Consider the following 18,295-nt stretch of genomic DNA (forward strand, 5'->3'; position numbering starts at 1 on the left):
CCATATCTGGTCCAAGACCAGAAATGTGAGACATAAACTTGTAGATTCCTCCTGTTTTTCTGTCCATATATACTTGTGCTTAGCAGAGCCTCTCCTGGCACACTTCTGGCCCTTGTCTGTGCTGCTGGAAACACTCCAGACATGAGTTAAGACTGGTGGCTCTGGGGGTTCAGGAGGTCTCAGGATTTCGGTTGTGCCATGAATGATGTGAATAGGGGTAAGAAGGCTGCCGTGATGTGATGTTTCTCTTCCCAGCTGGTTTTAAAAATGAGCAAAAAACATGCAAAACACATGCAAAAAGTATTAAAAGAGGCCACTTGGAAATTACCGAATAACTACCACTTTTGCACTTCTCTTGATCTCTCAAGTGTTGACATTAAAAACAGTCCTTACAGTAGCACAGTGTCACATGCAGAGGATATAACAGACCCAGTTGTGTGATCCTGGATATTTTTTATTAGAGAAAGCTGTCACTTGTGAGGTCCCTGTCCTGTTTGCTGCAGATGTTTGATCTCGGTTAATATACTGGGCAGGGCTTGGAAAAACTGATCTTTAGGAAAGACAGGGGAATTCTGGCTTAGCCTGTGTGGTTCAGCTACTGAGCAGTCTTAAATCACTTAAATTAGGCTGTTTGTAGTTGTCACTGACTGTTTTTTCCTCCCTTGCTATTTGCTGGACCTGGGGTTTGATTGTGGAAGTTGCAAAACCCACACGGTTGGAACCGAACTTGGTGGCAGTGTTGCTTGGTCATACAAAATGCTATATGAACACCAAATGCAATGAAACTGAAGAGTTCCAGTGATCAAGTGAGACACTGAATATCAATAAAACTGTTAAATCTTGATGTCTGGGTCTTGAAACAAACTGTAAAATAGGTACTGTATCATAATAGCTCCCCATCCCCATGGGCTTCTGGAGATGAATTAAACTTAGCTTTGCAAAATGTGTGAGGTTTCTTAGGATTTGATATGTCTGAAAACAGGAGCTGAAGTCTTCATAGCGTGTGTGTGCTTGAATGTTCTGTGTGGCCATAGCAGTCATGGGACCATTCCACTGCCTTTCTGCTTGTTGTAATGGAGAGAAACTCTGTGGTCACTTATGGGAAAGACTTGGCAGATGCAGAGCTTAACCACCAAGATATAAGTCTTTCAGCCAGCGATGCAGCTAGGCATGTGACTTGCCTGTTAAATGGCTTCTGTATAACCTCCTGCTGCCACTTTCTAGCTTTTCAGATTATTTTTCTGTGGTTGCTGTTTGTAAGCAGGAATTTTCCCATCACGTGTCATCATGGTTGCAGAAAGATTTAGTTAGATAAGAAAACTGTATGTTGAAAATGTTACCAGAATTAACTTTAAAGCATATTTATATGAACCATTTGCATTTCAAAATGTCTTCCTGAACCTGTGGTTAGCTGTCTATGCCATGTGCACTATATATTTGCTGTGAAGCTTGAAAAAAAAGCAGGAAAATCATATATGCCTTTTTTTCTTTTTTTTTTGGTGCATTCCTCAGTGGCTTTTTTATTTCTTCCCCTTCCAAAGGTCCCTACTCCTTAAATGGTTATAGGGTGAGAGTGTACAGACAGGATTCTGCCACCCAGTGGTTCACTGGCATCATCACTCACCATGATCTCTTCACCCGCACTATGGTAGTTATGAATGACCAGGTGAGTTGATGGATGATACTCGGAAAACAAGCTGCAAAGCTTGTCTCATAAGCTATGCATTGGGAAGTTTTAATTTTTGTTGGTAGCACTCAGAAACACACCAAGTTGGTTCAATTCCAGCAGATTGAGGGTATCACTGCACTGAAACTACAGTAAAACTGTGCTGAGCTATCAGTTAAATCCCCCTGAAGATGAGCATTTGTGCAGTGATATGATTAATAACAGTCCTATAGTTTATTCTGTTGTTGCTATTTGACTAATGAAGTCTTTGAAGTGAAGCAATCCAGTTTGAAGAACTGGTCTTCCCTGTCTGCTGAGAATTTCTTTTCACAAGAATGAAATCTTTCAGCACTGCAGTAATGGTTACTTTTTCTAAGCAATTGAAATAGTCACTTCCTGCAATTTATTGAATTAAGCATTTACTGCAGCCATAATTTCTATGTGCTGTGGTGGATTTTAGTTTTATTTTGGAATTTGATGCTACAAAAAGAGTTAGTTACTGGTACTTTTAATGGCAGTAATGAGTTCTATTTCAGGAGAGTAGAGTAATGACTCAACAGTAATAATCTGTCTTGAAATGATTGACAAAATCATGTGTGACAATAAAAATTTAAGACTAGTCTGTTACTCAGTTAAATTCTTTCACTTAATTTGCTCAAATTCATAATATTCCCCAAATGTTATTTTTTTCACTTTGTGCCATATCCTTTGAAGATCTGGTTAGCATTTCCTATTTTATGAAGTATTTCTCACTAGTAACACTAAGTTCTAGAGTTCTTCTTTCCAGTCATTTTGGTTCTCTTCTTGTAACAGTTCTGCTTCTGTTGAAACCATAATATAACACATATTATAAACACATATAAAGTACATATAACTATAATGTACTTCTGCCGTATGATTTATAGTATAAAATATTTGAATATTGTAATTACTACTTAGGATTTATTCTATGAATAGCTCGTTAAATCTCAAATTTGCAGCTCAGTGAAGGGGGAAGGAATGGATGGTGGGATACTTTTTGCTTTTTAAAAATATTTTTTTTGCAATGACATGTAAAGACACATTTGCTTTGGTTTGACAGTGTTCCCAGCATTTATTGTGTCGTATGTCACTTATGCTTGTCAGGATTAAGTAGGCTTTTCTCTGATTAGTCCTTAGCACACAAAATAGACTGGTGAACGCTGGTACAGAAAATACAGATTAGGCATTGTCTGAACATCTGTGGATTTACTTCTTCTCTTCTCTTTTTTCTTTTTTACATAAACCAGGTGTTAGAACCTCAGAATGTTGATCCTTCTATGGTTCAGATGACCTTTCTAGATGATGTTGTTCACTCTTTGTTGAAAGGTGAAAATATTGGCATCACTTCACGCCGACGGTCTCGTTCCAACCAGAACAGCAACACAGTTCACGTAGATACATTTATCTTTTTACCTAAGTATTTTTGTATATTGCGAGTGTTAAAAATACATGTTTAAAGACACTAATTATCATTGCATTTAAGTCCATTAATAACAAATTATTTTTAGGGTCATTATACACGTGCACAAGCAAATAGTCCCAGACCAGCAATGAATTCCCAAACTGCAGCGCCAAGACAGAATTCTCACCAGCACCAGCAGCAGAGGAATACTCGGCCAAATAAGAGGAAAGGCTCTGATAGCAGCATGCCTGATGAAGAGAAGATGAAAGATGAAAGATACGATTATATAGGTCGAGGAGGTAAAAGTGCTTAATGGAAAGGGAGGGAGAGCTTCCTGAAACTGTATTAGACTGCAGATCTTACAGATGTGTTTTTATCTTTTGCAGAAAACCCCAAAACCAAAAATAAACACTTTCTTAGTAAAAGAAGAAAACCTGAAGATGATGAAAAAAAACTAAATATGAAGAGACTGCGGACAGACAATATCTCAGATTATTCTGAGAGCAGTGACTCGGAGATTTCAAATAAAAGATTAACAGATTCACCCTCGGAGCAAAATTCAGAAAATGAGTTAAAAAGCAAGAACTCTTCAAAGATAAATGGAGAAGAAGGAAAATCCCAAACTACTGAGGGAGTAGAGCAGACACTAATAGATAGACAATCTCCATGGGATGAAGTACAGCAGGATAAAAACCATGAAGAGACAGAAAGACTGAAGTCGTCAGTCTTAGATCATCAGGAAAAATCTTCGCTCCATGCAGCGGAGCAGCCAACGCTTTATGAGCAAACTGCCAAGGATCCACCTTTTCAAGAGAGTAATACAGAAAAGCATCATACTGTGGAGATAAAAAATGAGCAATTCTTACCCAGACCTCCTACTCCTAAGTGTGTTATTGACATTACTAATAAAAACAACTCTGAAAAGGAGAAACACGATAATTCTGCAAGTACCTTTGGTTTGCAAACTGTTCAGAAAATAGAATCTCACAGCAGTGATTTAAAGCAGCAATTTGCAAATGCAAATTTCCTTGAAGCAAGAAAACAGGAAGCTGATCAAAGTTGGGTTAGCAGTGTTGATAAAATGGATTTGATACAACCTGGGGTTGTAAAAACATTACCAGTAAATGAACACTTAAATTCTGAAAAAATGCAGTATGGCTCATTTATGTCTTCGTTAAAGGTAGCTTCTCTAGCAGAAGAGAGTAAACTGCGTAAACAAAGTCCAGTCCCTGATTCTGTGAAGTCAAAATCTAGTGCTTCAGTTGATCATCCTAAAACAAAGTCACCTGATGTTAAGCCTAAATTCACCCAATCTTCTGATACTGTGAAGTCTAAGGTTAGTTCCCAAAATAGCCATGCTACTGGATTAACAAGGTTAGCCAATAAAACTGATCATGATTTGCCTAGGTCTAGTTTTCATCCAGTTCCAGCTAGAGTTAGTGCTCTAGAAGCAACTAAGAGTCCTCTTATCATTGACAAGAATGAACATTTCACAGTATACAGGGACCCCACTCTGATTGGACAAGAAACAGGAACTAATCACATTTCACCTTACTTGCATCAGCATAATTATCCTCTGCATTCCTCATCCCACCGAACCTGTTTAAATCCAAATGCACATCATCCTGCATTAACTGGTTCATCCCATCTGCTCGCTGGGTCTTCAGCTCAGGCTCCCTTGTCTGCTATTAACACTCACCCCCTTAGTAGTGCATCTCATCACTCTGTTCATCACCCTCATCTACTTCCCACAGTGTTGCCCGGAGTGCCTGCTGCCTCCTTGCTGGGTGCCCACCCGCGACTAGAGACTGCTCATGCTAGCAGCTTAAGCCATTTGGCATTAGCACACCAGCAGCAGCAACAGATGTTACACCAGTCTCCACATCTTCTTGGACAAGCTCATCCTTCTGCTTCCTATAATCAGCTAGGGCTTTATCCAATTATTTGGCAGTATCCAAATGGAACACATGCTTACTCAGGACTTGGTCTGCCCTCCTCCAAATGGGTCCACCCAGAAACTCCTGTTAATGCAGAGGCTTCCTTGAGAAGGGTAAGTTAAAATACTTTTTTAATGATGTATATTTAGCTGAGCTTGGTGTCTCCCAGCAGTGATTTCCTTGGTACAGATGTGGAGTTTACTGTGATATTGGGGTATTTGATTAGGTAGAGAACTATGAATGAAACTACAGCAATAACCATTGTCTCATGGTGAATGTGTGTAAGGAGTTTATCCAGACCTTGATTTCCTAAGAATTCTAAAGAAACATGAAATGTTGGATTGTAATTTATGACTAAAAGTGAGGTCAGCCAGCTTGTTTGGGAACTCAAGTTCACAGGGTAAATATTTGCTACCTCGAACTGTGTACCATTTTGTAAGTGAAATATTAGGATAGGTGGGACAGTCGTCTTCATAGTGAAGTTTTGTGGATGCTCACTCAGTAATGGTGAAAGATGGAGAGGGAAGAGTACTAAATCCAGTGGGAAGTTCTGAAGAGAAATACTCTTGCATTTATAAATGTTTCATGCACACTGTACACCCATTTCTCTTGTCTTTATACCTATCTGTGTACCCTTTTCTTGGTGTGTCATTTTCTCCCCTTCTGTTTCTGTTGACACACATCCCTGCCTTCCCATCTGCATTCTACTTCTCTGCATTCAAGTCAGGGTGATTCCTCAAATCAGTTTGCTGAGTGTAACCACTGAAGTCTCAGAAGAAATGGTTTATGATTTTCAGCCTAGTGCCCAGTGTGGGGTTTGGCAGGCAGACTTGGCAATTACAGGAAAAGTTTTCTTAGCTCCTGAAGGCCTGGGATATATGGCATGCTATATAAGCAGGCACCTCACAAGAATAGTGTAAGATGAAGTGTGTGTAGTGCAGACAGAAACTTTGGAGAGCTTTACTGCCAGCTTCAATTAAACCACCACTGAATATTGTGCATACTGATCTTTAGAGGCTTTCAACTTGGCCTAATTTGGGCAGATTTTCACAGAGACCACAAAAGGCATGTCATTGACAGTGGTCCTTTTGCCAAATTGTAAGCTTTTGTGTCACAGCTTGGTATTTTGAATGGATAGAAAGATACTTTATTTTTATTTCATCATGGGGAAGGCTTTTCCTCCCCATATTGATTCTTAAAAGAAAGCCAAACATTGTGGCTAAGTCTTTTCCAAAACAGTCTGAGTTGCCCTTGTAATATGAAGTGAGTTTGATCTAAAATTTGATAAGATCAAAATATAGCAGTGAAGAAAAGCCTAAGAGAAAAAGATAGGTGGGTTTATCTTTTTGTGTTGCTGCCTGCTCCACCCTCTCAGAAGTCCATTTTAAAATAACTTAAGACTGACGTTGTTTTCACTTTGGCTGCCTGAAGAATGCAGCCCTGCATACTGAGGCACGTAGTTTTTTAATTATGTTGATATGTGGCAGTTGTCTTGTGGTGACTTGTCTTCTGGCTCTCACACTGAAGGCCTTTTTTAAATAGACCTTAGAAACCCGGAATGGGCGTTTCCAGGGTCGGTTTGTGTGGATGCCACAATCACAGAAAGGGATCTGTGTTTCAGCTGTAAGAGCAGCAGCAGTATCCACCCTTGGCTTAGGGCTGAGCCTTGTCTCTGAGCTGAAGGAAGCGTGCCCTGAGCCCACCTTTCCCTACTGTCCTTGGGTGTCTGTGGCAGCTCCCACATTTGGGCTGGACAGTAGATGGTTGCAGGAGAAGTCATAAAGTTGTTTGAGCAACGCTTGGTACTCAGGCAGATGTTCCCCCAGCTCCTCTAAGTAGAAGGTGATGGGCCTTCTTTGCATAATACTTTAATACAGCTTACAGGCTGTTGGTGGGAACTCAACACAGCATGGGAACTCCTGTCCTAGGAGACGTGCACAAACACAAGTGGCTGCCTTAAATATTTAAAAACATAGAAACCATAACTTCAAAGCTGTAGCACTTGCTGATCTATTCTGTGCTGTGTGCATGTGTCATGAGAGCTCTTGGCTCCCTTTCTGCTGCAGCAGTTCCCAACTGGAGTTGCCAGTTCTAGGGAGAAGGATAGGGATGGACCGGTGAGGAGTGTAGGGAGGGGAATAAGGTAGGGATGGACAAGGGATGGACCCAAAACCTTGCGGTGCTCACAAAAGCTCACTCCAGTTCCTTCTTGGCTTGTCCCCAGCTCTTTAGCCCCACTTGAACAGGTGTCCTGCTTTTCCACTCTGCTATGTGCACTTCTTGTAAGCAGGTCTACTAAGCAGAGGAGAGAGAGAGAAGAGGACAAGAGGAGAGAGTGAGCTGTTCCTGGTCTTTTCTGCAGACTGTTATGCAAGTTTCAGTAAAGATAAGAAAACAGAGACTTAATGAAGTAGTAGATTAAAAAGTAGTTTCATAGATTTACCTGTGTGTCTAAACAAGGCCCACCTTTGGAGTGTTTAGATATACAGCATAAAATTATTTGACTCTGTGTTTGCCATGCTGCACACTATGGCAAGGGTGTACATTTATGGTTTTAATAGTGTGGTGATGATGATTAAGCCAAATAAAAATGCCTGACTAAATAAAGCAGATTAATTAGGATTATCATACTTAATCATTTGATTGGGGCAGGAGAGGAACAATCCAGGAAAGAGATACTTACATCCCTTTTATTGAGATTTGTCATAAGGCTGGAGATAAAATTGCTTCCAGAAATATCATGCCATGTTTGTATTTAAAGAAATCTTGCAATTCTTTGAAGAGGTAATGGTCTTTTTACTGGTAACTGAATTTAAGTGTCGTCAGGTTGTCATTGGTTTGTTAATTTTGATGAGCTGCAGATGCTGTTCTAGAATTAACTGCTTGTCCTGAGTACTTGAAAATTAAATTATTATAAGAATGCTTCTGAAATGTGTAAACTGTTTTGTATGCTGGAAGTCCAGGGGAAGTACAATTGTGTTTTAGTTGGTCAAAAAAAGTGACTTAAAATGTTAGATTTTATTTACTGTCTATGATTTGATACTGAAATACATTACTTCACTTTGATAATTTGTAGGACTTGGTAGAGTTGCCCTTGTGGTCTCATGATTATTTTGAAATCTGATTTTATTTTTTGTTTTGGTTGGTGCTAACAGAATACTCCCAGCCCCTGGTTACACCAGCCCACCCCAGTGACCTCAGCTGACAGCCTTGGTTTACGGAGTCATATTCCCGTGCGACCATCCAGTGCAGATCCCCTTCGGCCTCTTAAACTGACAGCGCATTCCAGCCCACCTTTGTCCAAAAGTATGGTAGAGCATCGCAAAGAGTAAGTTTGCTGTTGAACTCTGTGCATGAGGGTACATTTCAGTGAGTGTTGTTGCCTTTTAGCTTCCTTTTAGTTTGTAGATGTGGATGCCTGCGGGGGTCACAGGCTTGTCATTATGTTACCTTGTTGACTTGGTATGATACTTGAGTTCATGAGTCATTTGAAGACTTCTGAAAGTTGTGCTTAATATAGAGAAAAGTTTATTTTGTGTTAATAGATAACTTTGTTCAGGGCACGGGAAGAAAGGTCTTCTGTCTAGCATGTTGTACTACATTCAGGCTAACCTGTGTTTGCTCAACCTTTCTTCAAACAGAGAACTGGAGAGGAAAGTGTTTGTTGAACCTTTGCGTTCTGTTACCACTGCACCAGTGAAGAGTGAACTAGAGCAGAGCAGAATGCAGACAGCAAAGGAGAGCCATCTGCATAGACATTATGCAGATCCAGTGTTGAACCAGCTGCCAAGGCCATCACAGGAGACTGGGGAGCGACTGAGCAAATACAAAGAAGAACACAGACAAATACTCCAAGAAAGTATAGAAGTTGCTCCTTTTACAGCTAAAATAAAGGCACTGGAGGGAGAGAGAGAAAACTACTCCAGGGTAACATCCTTATCTTCAAGTCCCAAAAGCCATTCAGTGAAATATGACAAAGATGCTGAATGCTCTGTGTCGGAACTGTATAAAATGAAACATTCAGTTCCACAGAGTTTGCCACAGAGTAACTATTTCACTACCTTGTCTAATAGTGTAGTAAATGAACCACCGAGATCATACCCATCAAAGGAAGCTTCAGGTGTATGTGTTGATAAGCAAACTAATTGTCCTTCAACAGCAGCTAGTCCCCAGGCTCTCCCCTCCTACATTTCTTCCCTTTCAAAACCCCCACCTTTAATTAAGCACCAACCAGAGAGCGAAGGCTCTACAAGCAAGATACCTGAGCAGCTTTCACAGTCAGTGCAGTCTCACTCTGTAAATTCTTTCAGAAATGACAGCAGGAGCCCTACTCAGTTGTCAGTCTTATCTTCAAATACACTCCGGAGTATGCCTGCCTTGCATAGGGCCCCTGTGTTTCACCCTCCTGTGCACCAGAACCTGGAGAAAAAGGAGAGCAGCTATAGCAGCCTTTCACCTCCAACTCTAACCCCTGTTCAACCTGTTAATGCTGGTGGTGGCAAAATACAGGAGTTGCAGAAACCGCCAACTTTAGTACCTGAGCCCAAGGAAGCCCAAACTGTTTACAAGGGCACTTCTGAACAGAATTTATCAGAAATGTGGAAGTCTAATAATGCCCCAAATAATGAAAAAGTGGATTGGCACAGTGAAAGAATGAGTGGAAAGTCACAGTCCGCTACAGCATCTGTTATCGTGCATCCTCCTTGTAGCACAAAATACGAGAATGTACCAGTAATGCAGTCTGCTTCCAAAGATCAAGTTAGTGAGAGATCTTCAGCTGTGACAAATCTAGCAGATTGCCTGAAAACACTGCCAAATATGAACTCAGACAGTGCTCGCACACGGTACGAAAAGAAATTTGCAGTTGTCTCGCAAGGCAGTATTCCTCATGCTGTCACCCCTACCACAACAATCATCTGCAGCACCAAAATGGATGTCACTGCATCAGCAGCAATGACAACCAGCGTGTCAAGCCAGGGGAGCTCTGAAGTGACTTACTCAGTCTCGAGCACGGTGTCCTGCACACTGCTGGAGTCCACAGCTCCAAGAGCGGGCAGCCAGGTGGCGGCACAGTTCCAGGAGGGCAAGGTCAGCACTCCAGCTCCGGTTACATCTGCTGCTGGCAGCACAGGCATTGCTGCTCAGCCCAGCTCAGGATTCTCCACCTCTACTGACTTTGTTCATTTGAAAAAGCACAAGGCAGCATTGGCTGCAGCTCAGTTTAAAAGTAGTAACACCACTGAGACAGAGTTCAACTCTGTGAAAAATCAGACATTTTCAACCTCTCTCTCCCTAGACAGTGCTATAGTCTGTAATACAATAAACAAAGCGAACTCTGTAGGCAGTGGGCAAACTTCCCAGACGAGTCAGCCAAACTACCACACTAAACTGAAAAAGGCTTGGCTAACAAGGCATTCAGAAGAAGATAAAAACACTAATAAAAAAGAGAATTCAGGGAACAGTGTTTCAGAAATTGTTAAGCCGTGTACTGTCAATTTAATAGCTTCTACATCAAATGATTTGCAAACTAATATAGATACCAAAATCTTGGCAGATAAGTTTGTAAAGGAAGATAAGCACCCAAGGAGAAAAGGAAAACGAACTTATGAGTCTGGCTCTGAAAGTGGCGACTCTGATGAAAGTGAGAGCAAGTCAGAGCAAAGGACTAAACGGCAGCCCAAGCCAACTTACAAAAAGAAACAAAATGATTTGCAGAAAAAAAAGGGTGATACTGAGGAAGAAGTGAAACCAAATGGTGTTCTTAGCAGGAGCGCCAAAGAAAAAAACAAGCTGAAGTTGCAGAGTGGCAGTAACAGCAGTGAGTATATTAATCTGATTTGGAAGACATAGAAGCTTGTGAAGTCCAACGCTGTTAATCCTGGCGGGTTTGTCATTTACAATAGATAGAAAAAGAGCTAAAAAACATGCCTGTGTAAAGGAGTAGGTCCAGATTTATCTGTCTTGAGGCCATTTTAATTATCCTGGTGTAAGAAAAAGAGTATTTTGTATATCTGTGTTAGCAGACTGGTTCTTGGCCTAAAAATGAGCAGTAAACCATTTTGTTTATGCTGTCCATCAGAATTGAGCAGGCTGGTGCATATAGTTGTGCCACTAATATTGAGATACATATACATAGGTATATAACATATATGTGTATATAGACATATATATGTATATAACATATATATATATATATATATATATATGTTGGGAGGTTTTTATTTTGAGATCTAATGCATTTATTTTTAGAGCACTCCTGGAGGGAAAGATTCTCTCTTGAGCTTTAATGCATCCTTTGATCAGAAAGCCAGAGGCAGTTCTTTGAGAGCCTGATGCCCCTCAGTTATGATTTGGTTAATTTAATGACAGGTTTAAGGGAGCATAATTTCACACTCCTAACTAGCATGTGTAGTACATGGTGTTAACATCCCTCTTGTTTAAGGAATAAAAAAAGGGAAATACAAATTTCCATTTAAATGCAATACTGTAATGTGTGGCAGATTGTAACTCGATTAATCTGAAAGGAGAAACTGGTCTGCCAGCATAAGAGATTTTATTTAAAAACTTGCCTTATTTTTTATCCAAATGTATTCTTCTCCAAGGATTCTTCTTTGTCTGGTTAAGTATGAGAGAGTATACCATTAAATTACTTACTTAATATTATATAAGAATTTTTAAGTACAGGTAGCAAGAAAATGAGCAGTACTGCCTGTAATTACATTCTGTAGCTTTTCACTGTCTGGTGTATAAAGTTACTTTTCTGGTATCTGAGAGTCCTTGATCCCTGAATTGTACTGGGAGCTGAAAGTGCTGTGGTCTGTCTGAAGTACTCTGGATATTTGGTCCAGTTGTAATAGTATTGCTTTTCCTTTCTGCTTCCAAGTAAAGGGAAGATCAAGGCAAACATGTCTATAAAATCTTTTTTAGCTTCCCTTGTTAAAGTTAAATGTAAATACATACATTTAACATGTTAAGTGTTTATGACCTTTGTGTTGTTGCAAAGGATTTTTTGTGATTAATTTCTGCAAGAGAGCTGGTCAGACGTTTTTCTTTAAAAAGAACTTTCCACAAAGATTTACACAAAATCACAGTCAACCTTGAGGAGCTTTCAGGAAAGATGATGTTCCCTTGGAACAGCTGCCTGAGTTCTCTGTAGGTGGCTGGAGGTAACTTAACTATGCTTCACGGTCTGGGGCTCAGTGGCAGTTTTGTAGCGTGGGTGGTATGTAGATTCCAAACAAGTTGAACAGTGCTTTGTCCTGATGCCATTTTAGAAAACCCCCTGGGAGCTTGTGTGCTAGCCAGAGCTCTCAGAGCTCCAGGCTGTGAGGCTCCGTCCTGTAAAGCAAGGCATTTCACAGCCCTGCAAGTGCTGGGGGTCTTCCAAGTGCCTACTCACAGAGCTTGAAGTCTAGCAGCTCCCAGATGACACCCAGGATCTTTGCTTTCAAGGCAGAAAACATTGTTTTGGACTAGTAAACCTGTTCTTGGGCCTTTTTTACTCTTCAGGTTTTAATCCAGTTACTGTAATGCCTTGGGTGAGTATGGAATGTGGTTTCTAGACCAAGAACTGAGGCATAGGGAGTCTGTCACTTGCAAAGTTTGTACAAGTCACCTCTGGCAAAATACCAATCTGAACCCAGGTACCGAGTCCAAAGGCACCCTGACCCTTTTAGCATCCTACATCAGATCCCTGTTTACAGGAAATGAACTTTCAAGAATAGTGGTAGATGAAATGACAGATCTCTGTCTGCAGATAACAGTGCTGTGACATTCAAGACTCCTTAAAATGAAAGCTTGGTTAAATAACAACAGGGTTCAGTTTTATAGTTCAATAGTTCAATAGACTTGCTCCTAATGTTTCTTGGTGTCAGATCTGCTGACTTCAGTATCGAAAACAGAATTATACTGCTTGGCCTTGCGAAACCAACAAACCAGATGTGTATAAATAGATACTGTGACTATAGCTGCTATTCTGTAGTCATATCTGTAACCTTTAAAAAAAAAAAAGTTTTGGAGGAGCTGGAATTTGGTTTTAGGTTTGTTTTTTTTAAGCTTTGCTTTTATTCATTTAACTGTGGCCTTTTTTGCCTACGCCTTCACTTGGAACAGCGTTCAAACATAACTTTCTTGCAGTATTGTATGTCTTTGTTTTTGTAAGAATGAGATTCTGAAGATGGTTTTAGTAGAATATCTGGTGAATAAGACACCTAATATTAGGGAAAATGTAGTTTCTTGGGAGCTTAGCAGTTACTTAATTGTGCTTGTGCCTGTGTAAGTTTAATTGGTACCTTTGATTTTTTAACTTTGGTGCTGACAGGCAGGCAAGTGGAAATAAAAATGAAATATGTTATGCAGATAAGACATGTACCAGGAAAAAACGTTGACTGCTGACTCTCCTGACTGTAATCTGTGAGGAAACAGTGCCAGTACCTCATCTGAAACTCTCCTTACTTTTGCAGCTGGTATACCTCGCTCAGTGTTAAAAGATTGGCGCAAAGTAAAGAAGCTGAAGCAAACGGGAGAGTCCTTTTTGCAGGATGATTCTTGTTCTGAAATAGGACCAAATTTGCAAAAATGCAGAGAATGTAGGTTAATAAGAAGCAAGAAAGGAGAAGAACCAACTCACTCACCAGTATTTTGTAGATTTTACTACTTTCGGAGGTAAGTGTGCCTGATTTCCTGGTAATGTGATGCTTCAGCTTTTAAAAATGATACTGACAAAGGACTGGCATACTTGGAAGCATACCTGATTTTTATGTCTCAGTCCATCTGATAAAAGAGAGCATCTATTTTAACAGTATTTACATACGCATTTCTTTTGTGGGTTGACTTCGTCACTGTTAAAGCTTTTATAGCAAAGGCATCAGAACATCTGCCTGGTGTACCTTAGCTTGAGTACCGTACCTTACCTGCCTGGTGTACCTTACCAAACAGAAAATACAGCATATCACTGTTACACAGGGGTCTGATATTTGAAGTGGAATTTTTCAAAAGGCAAGCTTCAGATTTTCTGGACAATTTGTACAACGGCAGAGTTGCACTTATTTGTAACTGTTCTTATGCCAGTATATGGTGGGAATTTGTTCAGTGTTCTCTGGGCATTTTCTGAGGACAGAGAGGAGATGTGACCTCCTTTCTTGCCATTAATGACCCATCAATGAAAATTCAAAAGGAAGATGATTTCCTGGGGTGCAGGAAGGGCCAAGAAAGGGTAAAACAGCTTCAGTATGTGTATGGATTGTGCTGTCAGTATTAATCCAACTTGTTTTCAACAAGAAACTGTTCCCTAAATGGAGTTTAATTTTTTATAATGAATCTTCACTTACAAGACTTGGTAGATCTGTAAGGAATTGTTTCTAGATTGGACTCTGAATACCTTCTCTGTAAGAGTATTTGCTTCCACATTTGGCAAAGTTGGAATTTTACTGGGTTTTTTTTTTCCCCTTGTACAAAGGAGAGAACATAAAGGTTTGCCAACATATTTAAATACTAGTATGCAATTATAAAAAACTTGAATGTTTTTATTATATTGTGGTAAGTTTTACAGAAGTTTAATTTCATTGTGTTTAGATAGTGGGGCTTGAATATCAAAAGACGTTTACAATTCTTTTGGAAACTGTTGTTCTGGACGCTAAAATTTGATAATTTCATCTTTTTAATTTGAATACATATCTAAATGTTATTTTTTTTATACTTCTAAATTCAGGACTGTTTTGCTGGCATAAATTCCTTAACTGTTATAATCACATCTGTATAATGACTTATCCTGTTTTGGATAAGATGGAATGATTAATTGTTACTGCTTAAAAATAGGGTAAGTATAGCCAGGGTTAGTGAAACAGCCCTGGGTAGAGTAACAGGAAAGTCTTTTAAAGGTCAGAGTGTAGTGGATACAAAAATGTGAGCTTCTATTGGTGATTTGTTCTGCCTAGAAAAATTTAAACACAATGTTTTAACTCATGTTTTCTCAGTATGAGAGCAGTATTATACAGAAATCTATAAAATATAAATCAAAGTGAGTGACTGCTGTCACAGACATTCCAAAATTTGAAAGTGAGGAAGGAAGGTAGGTGGAACCAAACTTTGACCAAAATAAAAAAGAAAAAAAGAATTATTCTGTCTGCAATTTTAAAGGAGTAATAAATGCTAGAGAGAGAATGATGAGTGAACAGAATGCAAAAAAGTTCCTAAAAGGTCAGTTTCAGTTTTCATACTTTTTTATTTATCATTTTAGAACTAGTTTCATCAGTATGTCAGGATTTATTTTAATATTTAAAAAGTATGTAGGATGATAAGGTGAAAAGACAACTTCCGTGTTTTAAGATTTAACAGCAAGGTAAAGTAGTAACTAAAATGGAAGTCACAGACTATAATGATACATGCAGTCAAACTACCTGTTTTCATTTTCAGGTTGTCTTTTAGTAAGAACGGAGTGGTTAGGATAGATGGTTTCTCCTCTCCTGATCAGTATGATGATGAAGCACTGAGTTTATGGACACATGAAAACTATGAAGATGAAGAGCTGGACCTAGAAACTTCTAAATACATACTAGATATCATAGGGGATAAATTTTGTCAGTTGGTAACATCTGAGAAAACAGCCATGTCCTGGGTGAAAAAAGATGGTAAGGAACCCTCAAAGCTCTCAAGTGTTCTGCAGTGTTTCTTGTATGATCATTGCTTCCTCTTGCATAGGTCTCTTCCCCTGGCTGTTGGATTTTCCTAGGCTGTTCATAAGATGACATGCTGGAAGGGTTCCTTCCTCAGTAGGCTACCCCAATCCCCCTCCCTGTTCTGGTGGCTGTCCTGGGCTGGGGCTAGGCTCCTGCTGGGTTTGGAGTAGCCTTCATTCCCAGCCTGGCCTCCAGCTCTCCAGCCAGAGCAGCCAGCTCCCAGCCAAGGCCTGTGGTGAGATAGATACTGACTGTTGCCAACAAATGGTATGTTTCTGATGTGTCTCCTTTCCAAAACAAAGGAGGAGAGTGGAGCAGCATAGGCCATGCAGAGCATGTGCTAACACTGTCATCTCCTCCCCACCAAAGCCACTGTTCATCCTTCTGGCCCACAGCAGATGGACACAGGCTGGTGGCTCTACTAATTCCAGGCTGTATAAGGAAGAAGTAGAGCAGAAAACACATACTAGTCAGGTCTCCTGAAACAGCACCTCCCTCCCCTCCTGCCAGCTGTCCAGCTTGCTGGTTTGGCTGCCCTTTAAATCAGACATGTCCTGTGGGCAGTCAGGTGAAAAGCCCTCTTAGGTGCATGGGGTTAGAAGTGTATGCTAAAAGAGTTCTTCATGCTTGCAGCAATATCTTTCCTGGATTACTTCATTCTGTATTCAGTTTTCTGAATGCTTTTTTTCTTTGTAATGTGTTGATAGTAGCACTGAAGGAGATGCTGTGTAATGCAGCTAAGGGGGTAGCTCTTGATGGCCTGTTTATGAAGGATCACTCTCCTCCCCCAAAACTCAGTTGTGTCTGAGGGGAAACCTAGAATGCCTAATCTATAAAGACTATTCATTCTGTGCTTTGCATTTAAACTTCAGTCCTTTTATTTTGCTTATTTTGTATTTCAGCCAAAATTGCATGGAAGAGAGCAGTGAGAGGAGTCCGTGAGATGTGTGATGCATGTGAAGCCACATTATTTAACATTCATTGGGTCTGCCAAAAATGTGGATTTGTGGTCTGCCTAGATTGTTACAAAGCAAAGGAAAGAAAAAGTTCTAGAGGTCAGTTATTTGTGAACTAGAGTATTGTATAGGCTGTTTAGTCTCATTTTTTGCAGAGCTGCTGATCCACCAAGAACTGTCTCTCTGTAAAGTGTTAAATTACTTCTTGTGTATATTGGTTTCTCTTAGACACTTTTTCCCTTTTTTGTCAGTAGATGTAGAAACAGTCATTCAGAAAGCACCTGCTGTGAGGCTATTTTACCTCTTTGTCTGCGTTTCAGTCTTTCTGTGTGGATTGTTGTGGATTGTTTGTGCCTTGCCCCTCAAGGTTAAATCTTGTTCTTCAGTTGTGAGACTGGTGCTCAGTCACAATTCCTTCTCTATGGTAACTCACTGTTGTTAAGACTTGCCTTGATTTGAATGCTTTCTGGAGTCCTCCCTTCAGAAGTGGCTTGTCATACTGACGTAACATCCTATTTTATAGTTCTATCATAAAAAAGAAAAATATTAGGAAAAATACTTCAGGTAGTATTAAAATGAACCTTAATGGAAGTTTCACAATCCATAAGCCTACACATATCTGTGGTTTATTCTATGCTCTAATGGAAATATCTACTTTAGTCTGGAGAGAGAGAAATATAACAGAACTAACTTGCAAACCTCTGATTTCCGGGTGACCCAACTGGGTTGCAGTTGAAAGGAAGAATGACTTAGAGGATTGATCCGGGCTTGGAGCCCTCAGCTGTGACACTTGTGTGCAGGCTGCTGGGTGGAATGCATTGCCTTCCCTGGGAGGCAGGCCTTGTGCCCTAGCACAGTTCTGTGGTCAAATCCTGTGCCAGGAACTGATTCAAGTATAATGCTGTTTTGAAAAGCCATTCCATGTTTGTCATAGCCACGTAATGTCACAGATGTGAAATGTTAGTAAAATAAAGTTTAACTATTAGGTGGCAAAGCTTTGCCAAATAGAGAGTCTCACCCACTTTGTCCCTGGCTTTCAGTGACAAGCCTCCTACACTGAAGTTTTTAGGGAGCTAATGTCAGTGTTTTCTCGCACTGAGAGCAGTTGTTAATGCTTTAATGCTGGAGACTGCTTCTTCAGGAGCTCTTCACTGGCTGAAGTCTGTATGTGCGTCTGTCTGACGTGGCTTGGGATACACGCCAAACATCATTTACTCCGGTGGGAACACACAGTCAGAGGCTTTTTTAAATATGTGTTAACCAGCCAGGAAAGTTTTAGTAAAATGTCTTAGAAGTTTGAACAAGCAGTATAAAAAGAAGTAGGCTTCTCTAGTTTTGCTACAGGGAGGACTTTTTCCTTTCTGTTGATTGCGATTTTATGTGTGAGAGCAGAAGTACAACAGCTTCCCTCACCGTGGCTTAATTACTAATGATGCTGTAGGATTCGTGCAAACTGTGTTGCTTCTTCGGCACCCTTTTAAAAACATTCAGAACCACCCAGCCATCTGTATATAATAGGACTTTAAATTACACCATTTTTCCTGGAACCGATAGTTGTTTTTACAGTTGCTGAATGTAACAGAGTCCCCTGATTTTTCCCTGCTTCAGCAGGAATGTTAGAGGTTTTAGTATTCCAG

The 18,295-nt window shown here is 40.1% G+C and overlaps 1 protein-coding gene across 7 annotated transcripts in view; it reads left to right on the plus strand.

The window, feature by feature from the left end:
• JMJD1C (jumonji domain containing 1C) overlaps positions 1–18,295 on the plus strand; it is a 167,433-nt gene that overhangs the window by 130,668 nt on the left and 18,470 nt on the right. For 5 of the 7 annotated variants that reach the window (XR_001522499.3, XM_019007200.2, XM_015632660.3 and 2 more), the window contains 9 exons: positions 1,542–1,666; positions 2,935–3,078; positions 3,196–3,388; positions 3,476–5,139; positions 8,182–8,354; positions 8,668–10,844; positions 13,489–13,690; positions 15,440–15,654; positions 16,605–16,757. Coding sequence is in view for 6 of the 7 variants with exons in the window: in XM_019007200.2 (XP_018862745.1) it covers positions 1,542–1,666; positions 2,935–3,078; positions 3,196–3,388; positions 3,476–5,139; positions 8,182–8,354; positions 8,668–10,844; positions 13,489–13,690; positions 15,440–15,654; positions 16,605–16,757 (5,046 nt within the window). In the remaining variant the exon portion in view is untranslated. Of the gene's footprint in view, positions 1–1,541; positions 1,667–2,934; positions 3,079–3,195; positions 3,389–3,475; positions 5,140–8,181; positions 8,355–8,667; positions 10,845–13,488; positions 13,691–15,439; positions 15,655–16,604; positions 16,758–18,295 lie in introns of those variants that run through there. The other 2 variants (XM_015632663.3, XM_033515571.1) reach the window with 2 other exon arrangements.

This window comes from Parus major, chromosome 6 (genome assembly GCF_001522545.3).
Source record: "Parus major isolate Abel chromosome 6, Parus_major1.1, whole genome shotgun sequence".
Lineage (NCBI taxonomy): Eukaryota > Metazoa > Chordata > Aves > Passeriformes > Paridae > Parus > Parus major.